The sequence below is a fragment of the Bolinopsis microptera genome, chromosome 7 (assembly GCF_026151205.1).
Source record: "Bolinopsis microptera isolate Bmic1 chromosome 7, MBARI_Bmic_1.0, whole genome shotgun sequence".
Classification (NCBI taxonomy): Eukaryota; Metazoa; Ctenophora; class Tentaculata; order Lobata; family Bolinopsidae; genus Bolinopsis; species Bolinopsis microptera.
In genome coordinates this window covers 5,735,182-5,760,299 of record NC_087078.1, presented here as the reverse complement: position 1 = coordinate 5,760,299, position 25,118 = coordinate 5,735,182, and the positions used below count along the sequence as shown (strand labels likewise).

The 25,118-nt window shown below is 37.3% G+C and overlaps 1 protein-coding gene and 1 pseudogene across 1 annotated transcript; both read left to right on the top strand.

Moving 5' to 3' along the window:
• The window catches only part of LOC134818953 (peptidyl-prolyl cis-trans isomerase-like), a 53,087-nt pseudogene that overhangs the window by 5,280 nt on the left and 22,689 nt on the right, over positions 1-25,118 (top strand).
• LOC134817740 (FAD-dependent oxidoreductase domain-containing protein 1-like) lies at positions 14,554-19,029 on the top strand. The gene is made up of 9 exons (XM_063826985.1): positions 14,554-14,641; positions 14,914-15,123; positions 15,866-16,001; positions 16,162-16,360; positions 16,487-16,664; positions 16,833-16,945; positions 17,165-17,267; positions 17,631-17,738; positions 18,030-19,029. The coding sequence occupies exons 1-9, from the start codon at positions 14,605-14,607 to the stop codon at positions 18,164-18,166; spliced, it is 1,221 nt and encodes a 406-aa protein (XP_063683055.1). The 5' UTR covers positions 14,554-14,604; the 3' UTR covers positions 18,167-19,029.

The following is a 25,118-nucleotide window of genomic DNA, read 5'->3' as shown; positions in this document are numbered from 1 at the left end:
ACCTTGCTGAGATTCTTCAGAAACTATTGTATCAGCATCTGAACATACAGAATCAGGACCCTCCATTTTGACATCAGTCGCATCTGAGTTAGCTTTTGACAGTGGCTGTAGAATTGCAGAACTTTGATCTAACTCTCGGTTCTCTCGATGATACCTACTAATGTGTGAGGACAGACTATATTTATTGGCAAAAGACTTGTCACAGTATGAGCAGGTTACAGAATTCATAACTGCAGTACAAACGTTTTATAATGCTATGCAACAACCATTATATAGCAATAATCGCATAAAATCGCATAAAATCGCAAATAATCGCAAAATAATCGCATATAATCACATATATTAGCATATAATTGCATATGATTGCATAAAATTGCAAATAATCGCATATAATTGCAAAATAATTGCATAAAATAGCATATAATAGCATATAATCGCATATAATCGCATATAATAACATATAATAATAGCATATAATCGCATCTAATCATATATAATCACGTATATTATCTCTTAAAATCACATTTTATTATTTATACTCGCAAATAATTACATATAATTGCAAATAATCGCATATAGTAGCAGGGAGAATATGATCCAACTTATACATTCAACATATTAAAGATCTTTTCAAAGATTTATTTTCATGCTGATTGCCAAGCATCATCCTGGAGATGGAACTGTAACTCTTGAGTCTACCAAAGACTGCACCCAACATGTAGGAATACTTCCTAGTGGGGACATTAAAGGACCACACCAGACAGGACAAGGAGATCATGGTAAATTCTACGTCAACTAGTCAGACGGAGATCATCTTCGAGATCTATCACTTTCTGGATTATCATTCATAACCAGTAGTCAGCGCACCATTGATTTCTGCTTTCAAATGATAACTGCTAATACTCTTGTCGATTTTAATGCACAGAAACCAGCATTTGACCGGGACCGGGGCCGGGATAGCTCAAAATTGCCAAACCCGGTACCGGGATTCCCGGTACCGGGAATCCCGGTCGATTACTGGTGCATGCAACTGACCAGGTTTAGGTATCAGGTGATTTTCCTGCAATTTGGTAGTTGTGAAACATCACCTTGGATTTCTGTTGTCACAAAACATACCTTTTTAGACCTTTTCTCAAAGCATATAAAAGCATATATTAGCATATAATAGCATATAATCGCATGACCAGGTTTAGGTATCGGGTGATTTTTCCTGCAATTTGGCAGTTGTGGAACATCACCTTGGATTTCCGTTGTTACAAAACGTACCTTTTTAGACCTTTTCTCAAAGCATATAATAGCATATAATCGCATATAATAGCATATAATAGCATATAATCGCATATAATAGCATATAATAGCATATAATTGCATATAATCGCATATAATCGCATTTAATAGCATTCAATCACATATATAATCCATCGGGTGGGCGAAAATTGTCCCCCGACAATTGACCCCCGACAATTGACCCCCCGACAATTGACCCCTCGACAATTGACCCCCCGACAATGTAACTCAATACAACATCACCTCATACCATACTCCTCACGGTTCTCTTGATCTAGGAAGAATGCACCTTTGTTGTGGTGTGCCACACTCCACATGGACAAATCTCACGATACTCTTGATTTAAGAAGTAGGTACTTTTGTTGTGATGTGCCACACTCCACATGAACAAATCCGCTAAATACTGAATAAATGCCGAATACTGAATGAATACTGAATAAATACTAAATGAATACTTAATGGATACTGAATGAGTACTGAATCAATACCGAATGAATACTGAATCAATACTGAATCAATACTGAATGAATACTGAATGAATACTGAATAAATACTGAATGAATACTGAAAATAATTGCATATAATAGCATATAATCGCATATAATAGCATATAATAGCATATAATAGCATATAATAGCATATAATAGCATATAATTGCATATAATAGCATATAATAATAACATACCATCGCATTCGGTAGACTCAAGAATTGCAGTTCAATCGCCAGCATATAATCGCATATAATAGCATATGATAGCATATAATTGCATATAATTGCATATAATTGCATATAATAGCATGTAATAGCATATATAATCGCATTCGGTAGACTCAAGAGTTATAGTTCCATCTCCAACATGTATTCATATAATCGCATATAATATCTTATAATCGCATTTAAATGAATACCAATGGTTGTTACGTTTAAATAGATAAAATTAAATGTTTTAAAAGAGCAATCCATCTGGAGAAGTAGGCTAGGCGGGATTTGAACCCGCATTGTCCTGCATAGGAAAGTTGCCGTTAACTCACTAACCTGAGGCTCCAGATGGACCGCTGTTAAAATGAAAATATGAACATGTTAAATAACAAGATCGTTACGAATATCACGTGACGGATGCTATAATAACGTACTTGCTTCTTATTGGTCAATTAACTTATCACATAACCTTGACATTTCATTTACGAGCTTGTCAGTTTAAAATAATACATTATAGTTATAAATGGCTATGTGGCACAGTTCGTTAGTCTGTCTGCTTGTGAAATGCCTCGCATTCATAGGGTCCCGGGTTCTATTCATGTGGAGTGTGGCACACCACAACAAAGGTGCATTCTTCCTAGATCAAGAGAACCGTGAGGAGTATGGTATGAGGTGATGTTGTATTGAGTTACATTGTCGGGGGGTCAATTGTCGAGGGGTCAATTGTCGGGGGGTCAATTGTCGGGGGTCAATTGTCGGGGGACAATTTTCGCCCACCCGATGGATTATATATGTGATTGAATGCTATTAAATGCGATTATATGCGATTATATGCAATTATATGCTATTATATGCTATTATATGCGATTATATGCTATTATATGCTATTATATGCGATTATATGCTATTATATGCTATTATATGCTTTGAGAAAAGGTCTAAAAAGGTACGTTTTGTAACAACGGAAATCCAAGGTGATGTTCCACAACTGCCAAATTGCAGGAAAAATCACCCGATACCTAAACCTGGTCATGCGATTATATGCTATTATATGCTAATATATGCTTTTATATGCTTTGAGAAAAGGTCTAAAAAGGTATGTTTTGTGACAACAGAAATCCAAGGTGATGTTTCACAACTACCAAATTGCAGGAAAATCACCTGATACCTAAACCTGGTCAGTTGCATGCACCAGTAATCGACCGGGATTCCCGGTACCGGGAATCCCGGTACCGGGTTTGGCAATTTTGAGCTATCCCGGCCCCGGTCCCGGTCAAATGCTGGTTTCTGTGCATTAAAATCGACAAGAGTATTAGCAGTTATCATTTGAAAGCAGAAATCAATGGTGCGCTGACTACTGGTTATGAATGATAATCCAGAAAGTGATAGATCTCGAAGATGATCTCCGTCTGGCTAGTTGACGTAGAATTCATCATGATCTCCTTGTCCTGTCTGGTGTGGTTCTTTAATGTCCCCACTAGGAAGTATTCCTACATGTTGGGTGCAGTCTTTGGTAGACTCAAGAGTTACAGTTTCATCTCCAGGATGATGCTTGGCAATCAGCATGAAAATAAATCTTTGAAAAGATCTTTAATATGTTGAATGTATAAGTTGGATCATATTCTCCCTGCTACTATATGCGATTATTTGCAATTATATGTAATTATTTGCGAGTATAAATAATAAAATGTGATTTTAAGAGATAATATACGTGATTATATATGATTAGATGCGATTATATGCTATTATTATATGTTATTATATGCGATTATATGCGATTATATGCTATTATATGCTATTTTATGCAATTATTTTGCAATTATATGCGATTATTTGCAATTTTATGCAATCATATGCAATTATATGCTAATATATGTGATTATATGCGATTATTTTGCGATTATTTGCGATTTTATGCGATTTTATGCGATTATTGCTATATAATGGTTGTTGCATAGCATTATAAAACGTTTGTACTGCAGTTATGAATTCTGTAACCTGCTCATACTGTGACAAGTCTTTTGCCAATAAATATAGTCTGTCCTCACACATTAGTAGGTATCATCGAGAGAACCGAGAGTTAGATCAAAGTTCTGCAATTCTACAGCCACTGTCAAAAGCTAACTCAGATGCGACTGATGTCAAAATGGAGGGTCCTGATTCTGTATGTTCAGATGCTGATACAATAGTTTCTGAAGAATCTCAGCAAGGTGGTTCTAACTCTGATGTACCAGGTAGTGGTGATGATGAATTTAGTGGTGTAACAAGTAGCGATGATGAGTCCAACAAAGAATATAGTGCTAAAGAGTTAGAATCTGATACTGACTGGAAACACGTAGGCAAGCGGAAAGGAGTACCAATCAGACAACCAAACAAGAAAAAGATATCGAAATTACTTAAATCTGTAGACGTCATGTTACAAAGTAAATTGTGTAAAGAGCAAGATAAATGTTTTGACATGTTATTCTCATACATGATGAAAACCGAATTGTTTGTGGACTTGAAGCAGCGTTTCATTGACAACGGAAAAGACATAACAGATATTTTAAGTTTGGAAGAACGAGCTCTATTGGATGCAGTTATCAACACTACAAGTCTATCTGATGTAAACAAACTGATGAACGAAAACACACCTATTGTCGATAAGATTCTCAAACTTTATCTGAATAAGTAGTTGGTGGAACTAACTACCTGTACTAGAACCCCATTAACGTACAACTGTTATAGATTGATTTATGTACCCAATCTTACTCTTGATGATTTCAATTTATGATTATGGTGATAACAAAAAAAAATTATCAATTAAACGGTAGTTTTATTCGTCTCTTGAAATTCACCAAATTTATAACACGCGAATTTAGTAGTTAATAATAGTCAATGGTATGCTACTCCCTAGACTGCAGGGTGACAATGGGATTCGCCCTGAACCTTTTATGCAGAAGGCGGATGCTCTAACCACTAGGCTACCTAACAGTTGTTATATCTTAAAGGGTGAAAATGTGGTTCAGATACTGTAGCTATTGCTTAAATGTCAGAAAATTGATGATAAGACTTGTAATTTCCAGGAGGTCGAGCGATGGTAACCCTACACCACATTTCGTTATGTCACCCTCTGCTTATTTGGAGTGGTGACTGGACCGGGGTAAATCGTGAAGAATCATTTGACCGGTAATCAAGTGACAGGAGCCTGCTTGGCAACCGTTTAATCAGACTTTAGATCCTTTAGACAGGATTATTGATTTATTCATCATGACGTTCTGACGGGTAATCAAGTGACTCCTGTCACGTGATCTCGAGGTTCAAATAACATTCATGTCACATGATGCTTAAGCTAAACACGTGACCGGTAATCAAGTGACAGGAACCTGCTTGGCAACCGTTTAATCAGACTTTAGATCCTTTAGTCGGGATTATTGATTGATTCGTCATGACGTTCTGGCTCCTCATTGGTCAATCAAATGTCATGTGACCTTGACATTTGATTGACGAGCTTGTCACGTGGTTACATGACATGTGATCTGTCACGTGATCCTTGTGACGTGCTGTCACGTGACCTGAGGGCGTGCTGTGAGTGGCTGGGAGTCACTTGATGACTGGCCTTCATACATTCCCATCTACTCTCTACCCCACTCAATATGATGATTCTGACCATTTTCATACCCAAGATGAGCGCTTAGCTCCAATCAGAAGCTGAGATATCTTGAAATAAGTGCATCAATCGCTACTCGCAAGAGCGTAAAAATGGGATCTGACCTAATAACTCAACAACCTGAAGTCTGAAGACTTTAAAACCATGCCTTACCCCACTCAATATGATGATTCTGACCATTTTAATGCCCAAGATGAGCGCTTAGATCCAATTAGAAGCTGAGATATCTTGAAATAAGTGCATCAATCGCTACTCGCGAGAGCATAAAAATGAGATCTGACCTTAATAACTCAACAACCTGAAGTCTGAAGACTTTAAAACCATGCTCTACCCCACTCAATATGATGATTTTGACCATTTTCATGCCCAAGATGAGCGCTTAGCTCCAATCAGAAGCTGAGATATCTTGAAATAAGTGCATCAATCGATACTCGCGAGAGCGTAAAAATGGGATCTGACCTAATAACTCAACAACCTGAAGTCTGAAGACTTTAAAACCATGCTCTACCCCACTCAATATGATGATTCCGACCATTTTCATGCCCAAGATGAGCGCTTAGCTCCAATCAGAAGCTGAGATATCTTGAAATAAGTGTAATGATTGTTACTCACTAGACTGCTAATATAGTAAAATCGGATTCTTGGCGATTTCTCAAAAACTGAGTCTCTTAGGCCTTAAGTATCTTCATAGCACTAATATAAACATGCATCTTAGGCACATTTTGGTTCATAATTGAGGTCTGTATCTCAATCAGAAGCCAAGATAATTTATAGTGGGGGTCGCGATATGGGTGCGGTCAAAAAGGGAGTGATTCCGAGAAATGCCCCACCGGTGAAAAAGTGTACCCGAGTAATTAGTGTTATTTAGGGTCATATAAATCGGATTACATCGAGAAACTCCGCGGACGTCCCAATGTGTGCGGGACTTTTGCCAGTTACCCGATTACAGCCCTAAAAGACTTATTTGCCATTTCTTGTGAAATTCAAAAATTCATCATGATCAAAAACGGTGCTAAACATTTATGACTATTCCACACACCGTTTTTTAAGTTAGATAGTTCATTAATAAATTCAGGGTTTGCCTTGAAGCGAAATTTTCATGGCTTTTAGTTGAGCTATCGCAGTGTTGAGGGTAATCTATAATGCAAAACACTAAATTAAGGAATCTTCGTAAATATTTTTTTTATCTGAGAGAGTTAAACCTTGTATTGTTGGAATTCCCTCCCAGTGTAAATAATTTAAAGATAAATCCCAATAAATCTGTAAATATTCAACCAATTTAAGTTTCAATAATATGCTAGTGATGTCAGAAGGAACTACACATAGATGTTCAGTTTCAGGAAAGTAAGTTTTCCCAATTGAATAATCAGACAAGATGATTGAACCTACAAATCTGTACACTGACATTGGTCACCTACACTTGTCTGGAATGTCGTACAGTTGCACTAAAACTAGCGCCTTGCTACATTGCACTACAACTGTAACTATGCGATCCATAATTTTTAATCTGTGTAAATTTAGATTTTGACATGCTCTCGACTTCGAATCCCCACTGTTAACCTTGCAGCAGCTGTAGCAGCCAGATATATTCTCAACATGCTGGACGCCTAATTTTTTCAGAGACAGTAGATTATTAAATGTTGATTATTAAATGCTGATCTGATCTGAAAAAATTAGGCAAAACGGATTAGATATGACGAAGTTATTAAGTGTTTTGTGTATCTCGTTAACAAAATTGACTGGGTGATTATGTGACACCATGACACGACACCCTAATTGGGCACCCTTAACCATTCCCATAATGTTTAACGGGGTGGTTAACGGGGTCATCTAATCACGTGATTAGGTGAACCAATCACCTGATTACACGTAATGAATAAACTCGTTATGCTTCATATCTCGGTCATCTGAGAAGCTACAGTTCTAATTCTTTCAGGACAAACGTAATTCGAATGGCCAAATCGATCTGACTATTCAAACTATCATTATATAAATGCGAAAATGAACCTTCCTTTGAAATAAATGAACACGAATATTTTTCGATTTGGCAAATTCCTCAAATCATACCAGAAACAAGAATTTCGCCGCGGTTACACCACGCACGATTAATTTTCCCTGCTAAAACCGTTAATATTTGCAACGCAATATTTTCATCGTAATTTGTCATTGCGCGTGTGCAGGATTGCATGTTATCGAATATTTAGACGCCGCGCACAAATTTTGGGCTAATTTAATTTGAACGGCATCGTTTGACAATTGAAATTCGCGTTGGATACTGCAATTAACTAACACATGCTGAACGTCACGCGCAGCATAACAGACGCTTCCTATACACTTAATTATAGGGGAGTGGTCTATATTGCGAAGGAGCAGACTTTTGTCGTCACCGCAGGTCCATCGGGATAGCTCATATATCCAAACCCGATTACTTATTCCCTACGATCTTTTTGCCTTCGGCAAGAGCAGGGAAAAAAATTATTCCAATTGGGCACTCAGCTATTAAGGCCAACGTTTGCACACTAAATTTTAGCAAAGAGAATTAAAAATAAACGACATCAGGAGGCATTATGTTGTGTAAAAGTCGTAGACCATATTGTATATATTATACTAAAAGCATGGGTAAGTAGTACAAGTTCTGGGGGTCTACGTATTACGGGTAATATTTCTATCCCCAAACTCACTAACACCACCTCCATCTAAACATACAAATTTAATCTAAAACACACAAATTTAGAATTATCAAAATGAATAATATAATGTTAGATAATTTCACCAAGATGTCGTCACAACAATGCGCAGCATTCATTACACAGCACTGAAACTCATGACTACATTCGGATTTAATGTTGCGTAATCCAATTACGTAAATTCACTGAGGACTGCACTAGAGCCACATCCTGGCGACAGAAAGTAAATGTGATTTAATAGATAAAGTTCTATTATATATGTTACATTCATAATCGTGACCAATCTATCAGTGGTGGGGGCCCACCTATAAATATCATTTGCATTCCTGGATTTAGTCAGGGTCTGCCATTTTGTCCCAGAAGTGTTTTACCAGGATTGCCTTGTAAGTTCCGGCATCACTTATCTCTTTAAGGTCAGTCAGTAGGTCATTTCAGACACTGTGTGTTCTGAAGAAGAAGCTTTTCTTAAAGGAGTGTGCCTTTGCTTCTACAGTACATTTCAGGGAAATGTGGTCGTGTTTGTTCTGTCACCTCTGGTTGATATCATGCATTTGAGATGTATCAACTTCATTATATTTCGAGGGTTGCCTTATGTTTGAACGCAATCTACCCTGTTCACTGGTTGTAGATAACACCCCTCAGACTGATCTCTCCATGTCATGTGTCAAGAAGTCAGACATGGGGACATATTATATATGGTCAAGTTCGGAGACAACCTGTACATTTTTTACTTTTTTAGAAGTGTGTGGTGGAGCCAGCTCAACACAGAATGAAACTCCCTGATTATATGGCTGACAAGACATTTTTCAGGACTTTCTCTGAGTAAAAAAAAAATTAAAAGGTTGAACGGTTGAGCAGATACAGGTGGTATTAAACAAACCCTTAAAAGGTGGAGATTTAAGGTGGAGACTGGCTCTGGTTAAAGAAACTTTTGATTAAGGTGGAAAAGGTTATTGGTAACACAAACTACATCAAATTTGCAATCTGATGGTTTCATCAATATTTTATTTAAGTACTCAACCGAGGTGGAGAAATTAAATGCACTTTTCAAAGCTGCTCAACCGGGGGTGGAGAAAGGTTTAGAGAGTTCTAGGTTAGCTAGAAAGTTGCGTCTCGGCCTTTTCTACTTCCCGTTAAATTTTGTTTTTTCCATTGATGCTCAACAGGGTGGAGATCTTTCATTAAGAAACAGTAAAAAGCCTGTCAAACATGCCTAAATTCATTGGCTTTATCACTAATTCTAATCTGTTCTGTTAACTGCTACTGTAGGGGATCATAAAACTGTTACCCCTTCTGTCTTAAAGCAAAGTGTTCTAGAAAATTAAAAACTATCAAAGTTGTGAAAAGGTGCTCAACAAGGTGGAGAAATTGTTGATTAAACATTAAAACATTAAAAAATGCATTAAAACTGGCCCCACCGGGTTGAGTTGAGCTTTGGCAGTTGATTTCTGGAAGAAATAACATTGGGTGACCCTTTAGCATGTATACAACTCATCAAACTAGCCATCAACCACTCAACCGCGGTGGAGAACCTTGACTTCTGAGGTCAAATTTACGCCCAAATTTGCCAAATTTGCGTCTCCACCTATGTTGAGTGTACTTTTCAGCAAGGATGCCCTTGCAATATGAGTTGGTAGATGATTTAGAACCATTGGTATTGCAAATGGACTGCCACAGTCACTCTACAGCTCCTAAACTACAGAATAACAGATTTTGAACTGCATGTTATGCTGTCTCCACCTCGGTTGAGCCGATTCTGAGGATCCTATTCTATGAAATATGATTGGTATAACCCATAATATTAAATATTAGGACTTTGGAGCAATTAAAAAGCATGAGAGGGTAAGTTCTAGTCATTTATATTAGCTCATGTAGTCAGTGAGCTGCACCACCTGTGTTGAGCAGACGAACCTGCTCAACCGGCACTTTTTGAGTACCCACCTGTCTTACGTAACTTTAAATTGTGAAATTTGGAGTAAATATTTTTTTCATAAGTGATTTACAGCTCCTTTATGTTTGTAATTTTCAGGTGGCCACTGTCTCCACCAAGGTTGAGCTATTTAAATTTTGAACCCAGATATCATTATAGAAAGGTTAGGAGTATAATATCTGAAGAGCCTGTACCCCTTGGACTGTCAGAGGAACTATAATTAATTTTACCGTTTATGGCAGTGAAATGAGTGTAATTAGTGACTGATTTTATGTACAGGTTGTCTCCGAACTTGACCATATTTAATATAGTTAAATCTGCGTCATATTGTTCACTATAATTCATCCAGGAATCCAGTTTTACCAAATATGTCATTCATTTCATTGGCTGACAGCTTCAGACATCCACATGCGAAGATACTTAGAGACTTACTCCAAAGTGTGTCATTCTTGCTTATTCTGAAGATGAGTTATTAAGGATCCAAGACTTGATTTTCAGGGTTGGTCATATAGGCAGTTATCTTGTAAATAATAAATATTCAACACAGTTGACAATTTATTATTAGAATAACCCTACAAATTATCTTCTTATCTTAAACAATAATCTCAGAATGTGTGTCTGTCTGTCTGCATGTCTGTGTGTATATGCAAGTGTAACTTTCGAGCGGCTTAATCAAGAAAACGGTAAGAGTTACGGGACTGGTTTTTTCGGTATAGTTTCTCTGACAAAGCCAAATGACTAAGGTTTTTCAAATTGGTCGGTGGTAAGTGGTTTAATCGATGGTTTTGTACCACAAATGTGACATAAAATGGCTCTCTTTTTCTCCCTCCTCGCTCTCTCTCCCATTACTGCATATTATGTAGCGTTGGTACATAAATCATAATTAGGTTAGCCACAAGATAATACTATAAGCTTATTAGAAGGGATTGCACTCATTTCAAAGCGTCCTGTAGGATTATGCCTTAGCTAAAAAAGGTACCTCCGAGTGAAATTGAGTTACTAATACCTTGATGAAGGCCAGTGCTTCAGGAAAAAAGTTTCTCAAATCGTGCAGATAAATGTGCATAACTGACTGTACTAATTGCAGTCTGTTTGGACTGTAGAGAGAGAGTTCATACTTTCATGCGTGTTTTCAAATATAATAGGCGGGTTTATACTTTTGCATTTCCACTGCTATAGTGAAGTCCTGGCCGTAGGCACGGGTTACACTTGTTATTAAATGTCATAAAATCGCAGGACTTAAAACCTGATTTGAGACAGTACGTCAACTGGTGCACAGATGTGAAAATTGTTGTTTGGATAAAATAACATAGTTTTAAACTAATTACAACATTACAAATCTATTACATTTATCGAGAATTATGTAATGTAACGTGATGGAAATATTTTAAACGGGCATATCCTGTCCAAACCCAGGATGCACTACATGAAGAATTCGTTGTAACTTTGTTTGATAAGCATTAATACACAAGAATGCCTATTTTTTCCGTTCACACTCTTTTGTAAAAAGACAATAGTGAAAGGTTACGAATGGACGTTTTTGCAGAAAAACGTGGATTTTGGAGAACGAGATAGGTGGGTTTAAATATGTCGTCCGTCCTTTCGTTAGTTACCATGACAACTAGCGCGCAGTGCAGCGCGCGAGTATTGCTTGCGGAGATATGATGTATATAGCTAGCATGTCAATAAATGCGCGGCGTGAGTGTATTAATTAATGTATAGTATTAGGTAATGAGCCCAATTTGTACGTGGCATACGTACTCGTAGTATAGTGTACTATGTGTATATTATTATTATGCTGTGAGCTGATTAGAGCTTATATTTATAAATATAGTGAACGGAAATCTAGCGTCCGCCAAAACGAAACAACGGGCGCAATTCTTGTTATGCGTTAAGTACGTCTTTGTATCGAGGATGACACGTGATGTACAGGAGCTTTTACAGAGAGTAGGTGAGTGTTGAGAGTTTGCTAATTGTAAAATCTACTGTAAGAGTGTATCATTATGAGTGAAAAACTACTACCAGTAAAAATCACATGGTTTAGATGTTTAGGCGTAGGAAACTTGATTTGATTGGTCGTTAAACACCTTGTCATATAACTCCTCACTGACTGGTAGCTCCGTGCTCACAAGTCTAAGTTGGGCTTAGAACCAGCTTACTGGACATTTTCATTAATCATTGTTCAGGTCATCATGGTCACTCACTGAAACCTATGTTGAACAAGTATATTATATATCGTCACAAGACTTTTGAAACACACTGTAGTTAATTCATTCTATTCTGTAGTTAACTTATTCTATTCAAGTTGCTTATTTTCTCAAGCATCAGTTGTAACATAACACTGATATTGATGAGTATAAATTGTATCAATAGTGGTGTTGTTAAATATTAATCTATTATCATAATTTGTTATTATAATCTATTGTTCACTCCGGACAGTGTGGCAGGGATGGAGAGGACTGCTACTGTATCCTCTTTACACTAAAGAAGGATAAAGCTTGTAGAGGCTTTGCTGATGTGTACAGAGAGAACAGGTCCAAATGTTGCAGGGCTTTGTTTGATGAACAGTTCTCAGGTAATCGAATATCTTACTGAAAAGGAGTGCGTTTATGTGTGATAAACCGGGTAAACCAAGAAAACAAAAGGATGAAAACCCAATGTGCGATACCTTCTCATGTATTCAAACACCTTTTAAAATTGTGCATTATAATGTATCATAATTATATCGGAGCTGAAGTAAATGAAATTAGTTGAGATATATAATTATAAATGTGGATTACAATTCTTTCATATAACGGATCAGACGAGTGTTGTCGCTTCTGTGGAAAGTCTTTTAAAGCTACTTCTCTCAGTTACTCGATGTTTGTCAACAGAAAACAACTAAAACATTCTTTGATGAGGGTATCTAAGTATATTGACTCATTTGTTTGGAAAAAAGTTTGCTTTCATGACATTTAATTGCCAATTTTCAAATTAGTCTATGAAATTCAATATAGTAATTAAAATTTTGGACATTGCATAATTAATAGTATTAATTAATATATAGAATAGTATATATAAATGTGTTGTCATTTAGCAAGGAGAGGGAGTAGCTCACCGTAGAAGGAGCTGAGAGAATGTCTCCTTCATAAATCACATGACAGGACCAACCTGTTATTTGCGTCGTGTTCTCTAACATTTAACATTATAAAACATCTTGTAGATAACGCGGAGTATATATTTATATTATATCTTGTTATACTCAACAAGATGTGGGTAAAATTATCACAGATGAGTATACCAACAAGGAAGTATTTGATGTATTTGCTGGGGTATTCGAAGACATTCCCTACGTTTCTGTGGAATAGACTCTGATACAAGTTGATATTCACTAACATCACACTTCTTTGTCTAAGTCAGAAGACGGTAGCTTCATGGTATAACATTTTCGAGAACTCGCCATCACAGATCATGTAGAAAGTGGTATATATTAATTATTATACCAGGACTCAGGAGCGCTCGTCTTTAGTTCGGCTGGCTGTTACCCGCAGGCCCCAGATTTTTAAACTTTTAAACTCTTTTAAACGTTTTAATGTGCAATTTTGATTGTACTTTTTAATACTACGAGAATGTTCAAATCATTCTTATAAAAGTTTACCAATATCAGATAATTGTGATAAATATATAATAATAATATATATATATAAGACAATTTCGCAAAGACATCAAATTTGTTGCATTTTTGTTGCCATCTGTTATGATTTATCATAACTTCTTATCATCAACGAAACTGCTGCTTATGGTGGGGGGAATGCCTGATTGGATTATGGAAGTCCCCATAATACCCCAAAATACCCCATGACTTCCCCCTTACGTCCTTAAGCAACTCCTTACAGTATCATTCAATGCGGATTAATTTGTGTGGAGAGACTACTCATTATATGGTAAAATGAATATCCAGTCATCAAAAACCGAGCAGTAATGTCCGCAATCCGCATTTATATTAATTTCATGGCACTTAACCGGTCTGCGGTTATTAATGACTGGTTTTTGTTCAGGGAGTTCAGGGAAGGAAGTAACAAATTAATCCTATAGTTTTATGAAGCAACCATATATTGTGGTTTCACTTGCTCAAATGCCATTAAGTTAATGTTGATAGCAGTCGGTATCTAGTCCGTATGGCGGACTGAATCCCTACTGATAGTGATACTGTGATAGTAGCGATAGGGATTCGGTCTGATAAGGATTCGGTCCGCTGTTTATAATCTTTGTCCAACTGTAACAATATTGAATCAAACATATTCGTCACAAATGCATTACTAGGATGGTAAACACTAACAGATAACACAGTTAAGTTATCTCGCCTGGAAAAATGGCAGGAAGAATCGTAAAAGATGTTGTTATAGCAGGTAACTTTCCCCTGCACTTGAAAATATCACTCTCTGAAAATTTTCTATAACATCGAATCTTAGGCAATATCAATTATTGTTTCAATTCGAGTTGATTGATAAGCCTTTTATTTTCGTCACTTCAATAATCATGAATAAAAAGCGTTTTATTTCACGCCCAAGGTGATTAGTTGAATTTTTTGGAGTAGCTAGATTTCTAGAGGGTTTATTTATCTTAGTCCTTATAGCTACTTGTCACGTTGTTAATTTCCATCTCAAAATATAAATTTCAGGTGGAGGGGTGATTGGAATGTCGGTGGCTTTCAACTTGACAAAGTTTATAGATCCTAGTCGAATATGCGTGCTGGAACCTGAACCAACTTACGTGAGATCCGCGTCTGCTTTGTCGTGGGCCTCTATTCGTCAGCAGTTTAGCCTGGCTGAAAATATCAAACTTTCTCAAAGTTCAATCAAGTTTATTAAAGAAATTGATCAACATTTACGTACGTCAATCATATTTGTATTTGACTATCGTTAATTACCGTTTTATTAATTGGTAATCTGATTACGTTTAATTGGATAAGTATAACAAGCCCATTCGTGTCAAATAATTTCCATTTCCATGTTTAATCAACCGTTCAAATAATAAGATACCGTGATCAAGATCATAAATGATGACGATGTCTTGTGTCATTGACAATGTCAATTATAATTGTTACTACTTAGTATATTCTATTATTATTTATTTAAACAATGATATTGTCAAACATATAATTAAATCCAGACTATATCACCAAATGCATCGACATCAAGAGTCGACCTGTACCTGTACTACGAACTGAACAAGACTATTTCTTCCTAAATGTTGACCGATATTGTCTTGTTTAAAAAGAGACTAAAGACTCATATAATCATATCTTTGAAAATGTATTCATATAATATTTTTCTCATAAAAATCATACTTCATAAATATTCAAAAAATTCTTAGTTCTTATGTACATGTTTATGAGTCGCTTTAGATGGGTTTTGAGTTCTTTTTGACTAAAATAAACTAAACTATAAAGCGATGTATAAATTTCTAGTTATTATTACTTTATTATTATATCGGGTCTCAATAAGAGGTCTCGACTGCCTAGGCACCAAACCTTGGCAGTCGGTAATATATCTCTGGCCCGGAGTCAGCTGACCCTAGGGACCGACCAGAGGATATTATTATTATAATAATTAAATGCAATATAATTACAGGAGTGCCGGGGGATGAGGATGTAGTTGATATTCACTATAAACACGGTTCCTACCTGTTTTTAGCGAGAGAAGAGGATGCTGACCGTCTGGAGACCAATATAGCTGTACAGAAGGAAGCTAATGTAAAGGTTCACAGGTTGGAAACGTACTTACATTTTAATGATGATGGATGTTCAGAAATATTAACATTTTTACAATCGATTGATGACACTTTTGATCGCTTGTTATGCAGCTAGATAGATATATTTAGTGATATATAAGTTAACTGATTTCATTACATGAAGCTACCACACCAGGTACAACCAAAGTGAGCTAAAGGAGAAGTACCCCTACCTCAACCTTGAAGACATTGTGTTAGGTTCAGACTGTGGCGAGGACGAGGGTTGGTTTGATCCATGGCTTCTTCTCTCCGCTTACAAGAACAAGATAAAGAGTTTGGGGGTTGATATTGTTACTTGTAGGGTAACTGGCTTCAATCCTGACAAGTCTTTACTGGTTAGTTTGTATATCACGTGAATGAAACACTAAATAAATGATAATCCGAGTTAGTAAAAACCTACCCGCTGGGGCAGCTGAAACTACAGATTTTGAGATATTATCTGCTGACGAACTAAATTACAGGTCCATGATTTAAAGACAAACAGGACCCAGACTCTCCACTACAGCAAGTTTGTTAACTCCACCGGAATTCATGCTAAGTTCACAAACAATCTCCTGAACTCAGCACTGTCTTCAGACTCTAGGTTCAACCTTCCTGTTACACCCCAGCGCCACTACACCTTTAATATCGCTTGTAAAGGTTTGTAAATGTCACATGCCTTATCAAACAATATATTATATCAAGAATAGATGCATATCTAGATCTTAATGGTGTGCAATTGGATTTCCTAAAGAAGGCGATACTGAATTGTGAGAAGTTAAAATGTAACAGTAAACTGCCGTTATTAAAATCTCACTTTGTCTTCAGAAGGACCATCAGACCTGCCCCTAACACTGTGTCCTCTGAAAACTGTGATACGATCTGAGGGTCCCAACTATATCGTCAAGTCCTCCGCTGGAACATTTGTTGACGATGAGGAGGTCATTGTCCTGTCTTTAATTGCTGTCACTTTGTAGTCATTGTTTTAGTAAATTGACGCTTGGTTACATAATTATTCCTTCAAAATTCGATTAAGTGATCAGTCCTTAAATATATTATTTCTCAATGATTATTATGAAACACAACACGATTCATCAAAGTTGAATGTACTTGCAAGTTTGTACAGTCAATACTTGACTCTTGTATCGTTACACTTACAGGAGCTGAAAGACTTCGGCGATGTTGACGACGCTAACTTTATTGAGGATATCTGGGAGAATTTAGCGTATCGTATTCCTGCTTTCGAGGCCACCAAGATACTAGGTAAAATATAGTTGTTTTAATCTTGGTATTCTTGTATCCTGTAGTGATTGATGTCCTGAGAACCAAGGTACCCCCCCCCCCTCCTCAGATTGTGTTGAGGTGGCTACGAGTTCGTGACTCGTGAGGCAGCATTTAATTTGCAGGAGCTGACATTACAATATCAAAATAAATATATCCCTTCTCTTTGATATTGCTTTTCAACAATACAAAGATAATTTTAGATATCGGTTATTAAACTCCACATGATTATTTCAATTAGCTAATTACCGTAATATGAATGATTACTTATTACAATGTGAATGATTATAATGTAAGTAATTACTAATTATAATGTAAGTAATAACTAATCTTACCTAATGACAGGGGGTTGGGTCGGGTACTACGAGTATAACACACTGGATCAGAACGCTCTCATTGGACCTCACCCTGCAATACCTGACCATTACTTTATAAACGGCTTCTCCGGACACGGTGAGGGCATATCACGTGACAACCACGTGACAACCACGTGACAACCACGTGACAACCACGTGAAAACCACGTGAAAACCACGAGGTTTTATCGTTTAATTAAAAATGTTTCAAACATGTGTACTGTGAAAGAATGCCGACTTTTCAGCACCGTAAATGATTATGTTATGAATTATGATTATAATTATTGTAAGTCTGCACCCCGAACAACATTCATGTACTCCCAAACTTCTAAATGAGCTCCATCTTAATTAAAAGCTGCTCCTAAATATTAAAGCCTCCCTTAACCCAGGTATACAACAGTCCCCCGCAGCAGGGCAGTGTTTAGCTGAGATTATGTGCGGTGTTCAACCCCACTTAGACATCAGTAATCTGTCTTTAGACCGGGTCGTCGAGAACAGACCTTACATGGAACGGAACATTTATTAACTCTGTCACCTTTAAATGTGCTATTCGGCAGTATCGCTTACATTTAGGGACTGTCTGAATCAAGAATGACAGCAAATTTTAAGCCGTGACCCGCTTGATCCGACCCGAATATTATTTTACAGTTCTGTCAGTAATTTAGGAATAGTTTTATGTTAAAGTATTAGAGTGTTAGAATTAGTATAAGAGTGTTATATAGTAGTATAGTGATAGAATACATAGCATGGTTAGGAAATAGGAATACAATAATTGTTGAAATGTATGCTAGGATTTACGTATTTCTTATAACGTATGTTGTAGCTTAGGAATTTGAGTGTTTTAATTTGAGGAAACTTTTGTATACGAATGTCTTTATAGGAATTTCCATGTTGAAGTTATTTGAAGTATTTACTATTATAATGTACAGTTGTTGCGTATAGAAGACGTTAAATTTACCAATTGTGGTACTTATATTAATTATTGAGGTTTTAATCTGAACCTAACATGTAGAAATTGGAGCTTTTTGGGGTAAGGAATGATAGGTTCACGTTCCCTCTTTCCATAAAAACCAATCGAATTTTTCTGCATCTTTTGTATCTTATAAAGATTCTTGTTTGTAAAATTATGGTAGCATTAGTTGAGCTGTCGCTTAAGAAACAGATTATATTAGAGAATGTTTTCATTACACATAATAGCATCCAGTGTTTGCGTTTAATTATTGATTTGAATATTAGTTTGATATTGTTGTGTGTTTCTTTTGGCTTTAAAAGCACATTTTTCCTGCTTGCAATATTTGTTGATGTGACTACTTAATGCGTACTTTGCGCCTAAAGTATCACGCTATCACACGATGCTTGTAACATTTTGGCAAATTCAGTACTTTTTTGGAAGGCGCGCGGATATTTTTATGAAAGAAAGTTAATATTTTATCACGAAAACTAGCAATAGCAAAGCATGCTTCGCAGATCGTTGCCGCTTTATTTTGTTCGATATGTTTCTAAATTTGGACATATTTTCTAACATTCTAACTTTGAGCAGGTGTAACATGTCATTCTCTGCTAGAAGCTCTTCTGGTAAAGACACGGTGAGTTTTCTTCAATGTTGCTTTAAGTTTGGATCAGTGTCGACTGTCGAGTGTTGTGTATACGAAGATGATGCTGCCGTTTATTTCTTGGTTTTATCATTAGTTATTGTGGAACAAGATTAATGAAATAAATTTGTCAAGGTTACATCTCCTGGACCGTTGAGAGAGCTAAGATGCCAAATCACGTGACATGGAACCATTGTAGAGTGTTTGAAAAGCACGTTTCATGTCAACTAACAAGACGTAACAAGGTATTTGTGTACTGTTGTGACTGTTCGCCATTTGTCTATAGGCCTTTACCAATTGTACTTTTCTGTTTGTTATTTGGTTCAATTTTCAGGCCGCCTGGCATCTGTTTATTTTTAGATATCTAAGTTATGGTGAGGGAGACTAGAGAGGGGGATTTAGAGGGACAAGGGAGCAAGGGGAGGGATAGGGGGATTTAGAGGGACAAGGGAGCAAGGGGAGGGAGAGGGGGATTTAGAGGGACAGGGGAGTAAAGGGGAAGGTGAAGTTTGAGAGAGTTTTTTGTTTCTGTTTCTGGTCAAATTCGGGTGCTGCTTAAAATGTTACCTCCACAGCTTTAAAACTGTGTCTCAACCCATTACCTGTGGCTGTGCAGGTAATTGGATTATCTGGGTAGAACCATGTTTCCTGGGCGCATGTTATAACCATCATGTTCCCTGATATTTGTAGGTAACCAGGTTTACACGATACTTCAACCTCAGTTCCTGGAGGAACTGGGAACTGGGTGGTAGTTGATAGCTTATCGTGTTCAGGGTGAAGTTCAGGATGAAGTCCTGTGCATCCAACTGAAATTGTGTGTATTATCTGACTATTAGCAAATAGTAAGTTTTTGAAGGAGTCTGGAAACCAATTTTTATTATAATTGTTAATTATAATCCGTTGAATATACCTCAAAAATTTTATGTCGCTGATATACCTGTAGCAAATGCCGATATTTCTCTCATGTGAATAGCCGCATCTCTGCTATAGCTTCCCTTGTCATGTCGCAGCGTCACCTTCACTTCATTTCCACACTTCATATGACAAGGAATGTGATACGTTTGTCCCTCTATAGTCTTTACAGGGCCCACTTTGAGAACTCCACAGAGATTGGTAATTCCTGTATCTGTGTTGACTACAAATATCTTCGCGTCCTCCATACGAGCAGCATTCCAATCGAGATGAGACTGGATGATGACCACTTCAGAAAAGAATAGGAAAGCATCGAACTGCATTTTAAACCACAATTCAGCGTTCCATGAATACCCAGTTGTTTCAGAATTTGTTGTCACATTACCGTCGATAGCACGTTCCGCTTTGTTGTTTCCGTAAGTGCTAATTTGGGACACTGATGCGGGTTCAATTTTTGCTGAAAAGTTTTTGAATATATTTTTGAGAGTGAGCACTACAGAATTAAACTTCAGAGTGCATATTTTGTTTCATTCAGTGTTATTACAGCTGTGTCAAGCTGAAATCAACCAAGCAAAGTTCTTCCAAACTTTTACCTGTATTGTCTACATCATTTATCATTATGAAGAGAATGATAAGATGAGGGAAGATGTCCCGTCTAGCTCCTCCCATCATATTATGTCGAGTTTAGGTAGGCAAAAGAATGCTTGCTTGCATAAGATAATCAATTATTAGAATGTGTGTGAAGAAAAAGTATCTTTTAGTTTTTTAAGTTTATCAAGATCGGTAAGGTGTACAATGTACATGGTACTGACAACTCTTTTTAGAGTTAGATATTTGCTTAAACCCGATGGTTTATCATTGGAGAGCTATTAAAGCTAAAGCAAAGGCAAACGGTAAAACTTGCGATTATTCTCTACACTACTCTAGCGGCTAATACTATATCAGGTGCTTCTCATTAAACACCGCCAGACAACTGAAACAATGGTGAGAATTTCCTAGTTGCCTCTTAGAGCCTCCTTTCAGTACAGGACCTCCTTTGTTCGTTGCGATTAGCGCTCTCTTATCAGTTACTGATGTGCGTGCGTGCATGCGTGCGGGTGCGGGTGCGTGCGTGCGTGGGTGCGGGCGCGGGCGCGGGTGCGTGCGTATTCAGCAGCCTATATACACGGAAACCACAGACAGGTACAGTTCCGTTAATCTTTATGTTAACACTGGGAACAATCGCGTTAAGGATCTTAAAAAGCCTGAACAAAATACCAAAAAACCAAAAGTTTCATGAAATGTACATACATTCAACGGGTTGGGAGAGCAAGGAACAGTATTCTTGTTGAAATGCTTGAAAAGAACTGAAGGCTGGAGAGTAGAGATGATTTCAATTTTATTACAACTCGTTATTTCATTGCAAGGACAGTTTTTAAGAAGCTCTGATACTGGGTGGAAACAGTAAACAGCAACTTTACTATAATGAAGTAGGAAGGCGGAGACATATCCTACGGGAAGAGGGGAAGCTGAAGTTGATCTCGTTTCTGTCGAGTTCGGATTTATTTTTCTTAATGCCTTGGACAGTCTGGGGCCATGTCGAAGTGTTTGGCTATCAACAGGAGTGGACAAATCCGGACAGGGGGAGGGGGGGTGGTTTCTGAAAATCAGAAAAAGTCCCATTTATTTCAACTCTTTGAATTTTATTTCAACTCTTTGAATTTTATTAACAATGAATTTGAGTTGGTTTTATTTTGGGGTCGTTCACATATTACGTAATTAGCCGAGGGGGGGTTTCAAACGATTACGGTTGATTACGGGGGGGGGGGGGGAGGGTTTTGGTCGTTGATTACGTAATCAAAATTTTAATTTTTTACAGATTTTCGAAATACCGATTGGACAATTTTCGTTAATTATGTAATCAAAATTTTCGTTTTTTAAACCAATTTTCGTTTAGTAAGTGCTTTGCGATTATTTGATTCATTAATCCGTTGTGATAGCTTTTAATAAATAAATGGCTTAACATGAACATGTTTGATTACGGGGGGGGGGGGGGGTCATACCTTAACTACGTAATATAGGGGGGGGGGGGGGGGTTCGGTCTTGATTACGGTTGATTACGGAGGGGGGGGGGTAAAAATTGCCAAAATATCGATTACGTAATGTGTGAACGTCGAGGTGTTTGGCTATCAACAGGAGTGGGGAACCGGACTTCATCATCTAACTTGGGCTACTTGGCGTTTCTATACAATGGAAAGCCAAAAAACTAGACTTCTTGGTACCTTTATCTTTCAATTGATTTATAAAAGACCTCATTACTTTGAGAATGGAAATACTTACTTTAGGTAATATAAATAACAAGATATCTAAGTTATTGTTATAGTTTTTGGTATTTAAGCGGGTAAATAATGGCGTTACCTCCTAATTATGGCATCATATTGCGCGCGAAAATTACCTCAAAACACCTGTTTGATTAACATACTTACTTTCGCAAGTTATGGGATATTCTTGGGAGAATCTTGTTCCCTCCAAACATGTTATCTTCCCTGACATTTCTACGTAACCAGGTTTACATGATACTTCAACCTCAGTTCCTGGAGGAACTGGAAACTGAGTGGTAGTTGATAGCTTATCATGTTCAGGGTCGAAGTCCTGTGCATTCAGCTGAAATTGTGATGTATTTTATTTGAGTTTTATTGTTCTTAAATGCAATATATTTGGGTATCCTATGGTTCAGAGAGTATACACGTGTCATAACTTATAGCAATATTTAAATTACAATTTGTAATGCTCTCTGGATTATTAAAATGATTAATATTTAATACTAACGATTTGAGTAAGATACAGTGATCTCTGCAGCACACCAAGTACCCCCTGTCTTTTTCCACACCTTCAGTCCTACTCCCTCGTTGTTCGCACAAGACATCTCGTAGGTTTGAGCTTCCACTGTTTTAGTCTGCGTGTCTGTTCCGGTTAAAGTTCCGCAGTCTTCTATATCTCCGTTTTCTTTGAGGATGGAGAATATCGTGTTTTCGTTTTTATTCAGATAGTAGTCGTATCTTGGAATGAAAATTATTTTGGAGATAGTAAATTTGGTGCCAAAGTATAATTCCACCCAAGGGCCTTGGCTATCGTATCTAGATGAATAGAAAGTGGCTGGATTTTCGTCAAACATGAGCGAAGGTTTGTGCGTGTCGTTGGCAGGATTAGCTTGAGGATAATAGTCGTGGACCAAAACTGTCTGGATAGGTAGATTGTAACCTGGGAGATTTAGATTTTACGCTTAACCAAGACTTCCTTGATTAGAGCCTCATTCTATATCTGCATGTTTTTCTGAAATCTGAAAACCCACCCAATAATAAACCAGACCTGATGAAGAGCAGCTAGCTTCACTCTCAGAGCCTGAGGGTGACAGCTTGTAATCAGGACACGGTGTACAAGACATAGCCCCACTCTTGCTGTATGTGTTCCGGGGACATTCCACACAACCTACTTCCCTGCTCATGAAATAACCTTTGTAGCAGGATCCTGAAATAGATTTATACAATTATTAGGTGGAGGTGAACAGAAAACCAAATTATAACTTTAAGAGACAATTTTCATGATGATATGTTTGCTCAATGTTCATATTCTACCTGATCTCTGATAAGATAGTCCAGTCGTGTGCTGCTCAGTGAACATGATCTCCACCACCTTTTTACTCCACGCCCTCATACTCCTCTGACTGAACACTGTTCCATCATATTTTCTATCAAACAGCTTTATGTAATCCATCTCCCAGACCTTCTCTCCTCCGCATGTTATGACCAGTTTCCGGTTCAGTTTGTAAAGGACCCACCTCCTATTTGATGAAATGTTACTGAGGTCCATATCGGCAGTCTCGGAAGTGTAATGGTTTTCTATTTCCACGACATTATCAGGAAGTCGAATTGTCAGACTGATTGTCATTCCTTTGTATTCAGGAAGAAGTGATGAAACTGGGTCTACATTTGCTTTGATACTGATAACAGCTGTAGTTTGAGATTTCGTATCACCAGTGGACAGTTGTCCCATTTGTAGGCCATCATTGTCCCGAGCGACGGGGCCTCTAGGTCTGAAACAGCAAAATTTCAAACTATGGAATTCTTCGAAGCGTTACAAAAGAGTTTGATATTGTTAAGATAAAGGTTTCTCCGCAAAATAATACCTTATATGGGATGTTATCTAATATGGGATGTTACATAATATGAGATGTTACCTAATAATATGTTGTAAGTGTGAGTCATATAAAGTTGTAAGTTTCATATCTACAAGAATTCCCAAAAACCATATTCCTGCGTGGAGATTAAAAATGAGTACACTTGTTGTGTGGTAAGATGGTTTAATATTTATACTATAAAATATAGTTTTCTCACCTTCATTAGCGATGGATATCTCTGAGAACTGTAGGACCTCGTCTTTCCTCGTTTGCTGTACCACAATCCAGTTCCCTATTATAGTGTCAGTGCAGGTAAGTGTTTGTTCTATAGGCGCTGGTTCTGTTGCGATGGTGATGTCTGGTAGTGTGTACTCAGGGGCAGTTCCACACTCTGATAAGAGAGAAAGAACTCAATTTTAGCGGTAATAACATCGTTTTTATCTAAGTGACTTATGGTTCAAACTTTTCGTCTGAACTAGCTCAAATTTTGTGACGTCAGTGGTGTATTACTATTCAATGCTCATGTTGAACAAACTTATCCATCTTAAACAATTATCTCAGAATGTGTGTGTGTCTGTGTTTCTGTCTGTGTGTGTGTGTGCGTGTGTAATTCCCGAGCTGCTTAATCAAGAAAACGGTAAGAGTTGCGGGCTGGTTTCTTCGGTATAGTGCCGAAAAAACCATGAGGAAGCCAAATGATTAAGGTGTTTTAAATCGGCCGGTGGTAAGTGGTTTAATTGATGGTTTTGTACCACAAATGTGACATAAAATGGCTCACATTTTCTCCCTCTCTCGCTCTCTCTCACCTCATAACATAT

Coding starts and splice junctions, on each gene's coding strand:
- LOC134817740 (XM_063826985.1), top strand. CDS start 14,605: ATGGCAGGAAGAATCGTAAAAGATGTTGTTATAGCAG. Junction 15,124..15,865: donor AGAAATTGATCAACATTTAC/GTACGTCAATCA, acceptor ATATAATTACAG/GAGTGCCGGGGGATGAGGAT. Junction 16,361..16,486: donor ATCCTGACAAGTCTTTACTG/GTTAGTTTGTAT, acceptor ACTAAATTACAG/GTCCATGATTTAAAGACAAA.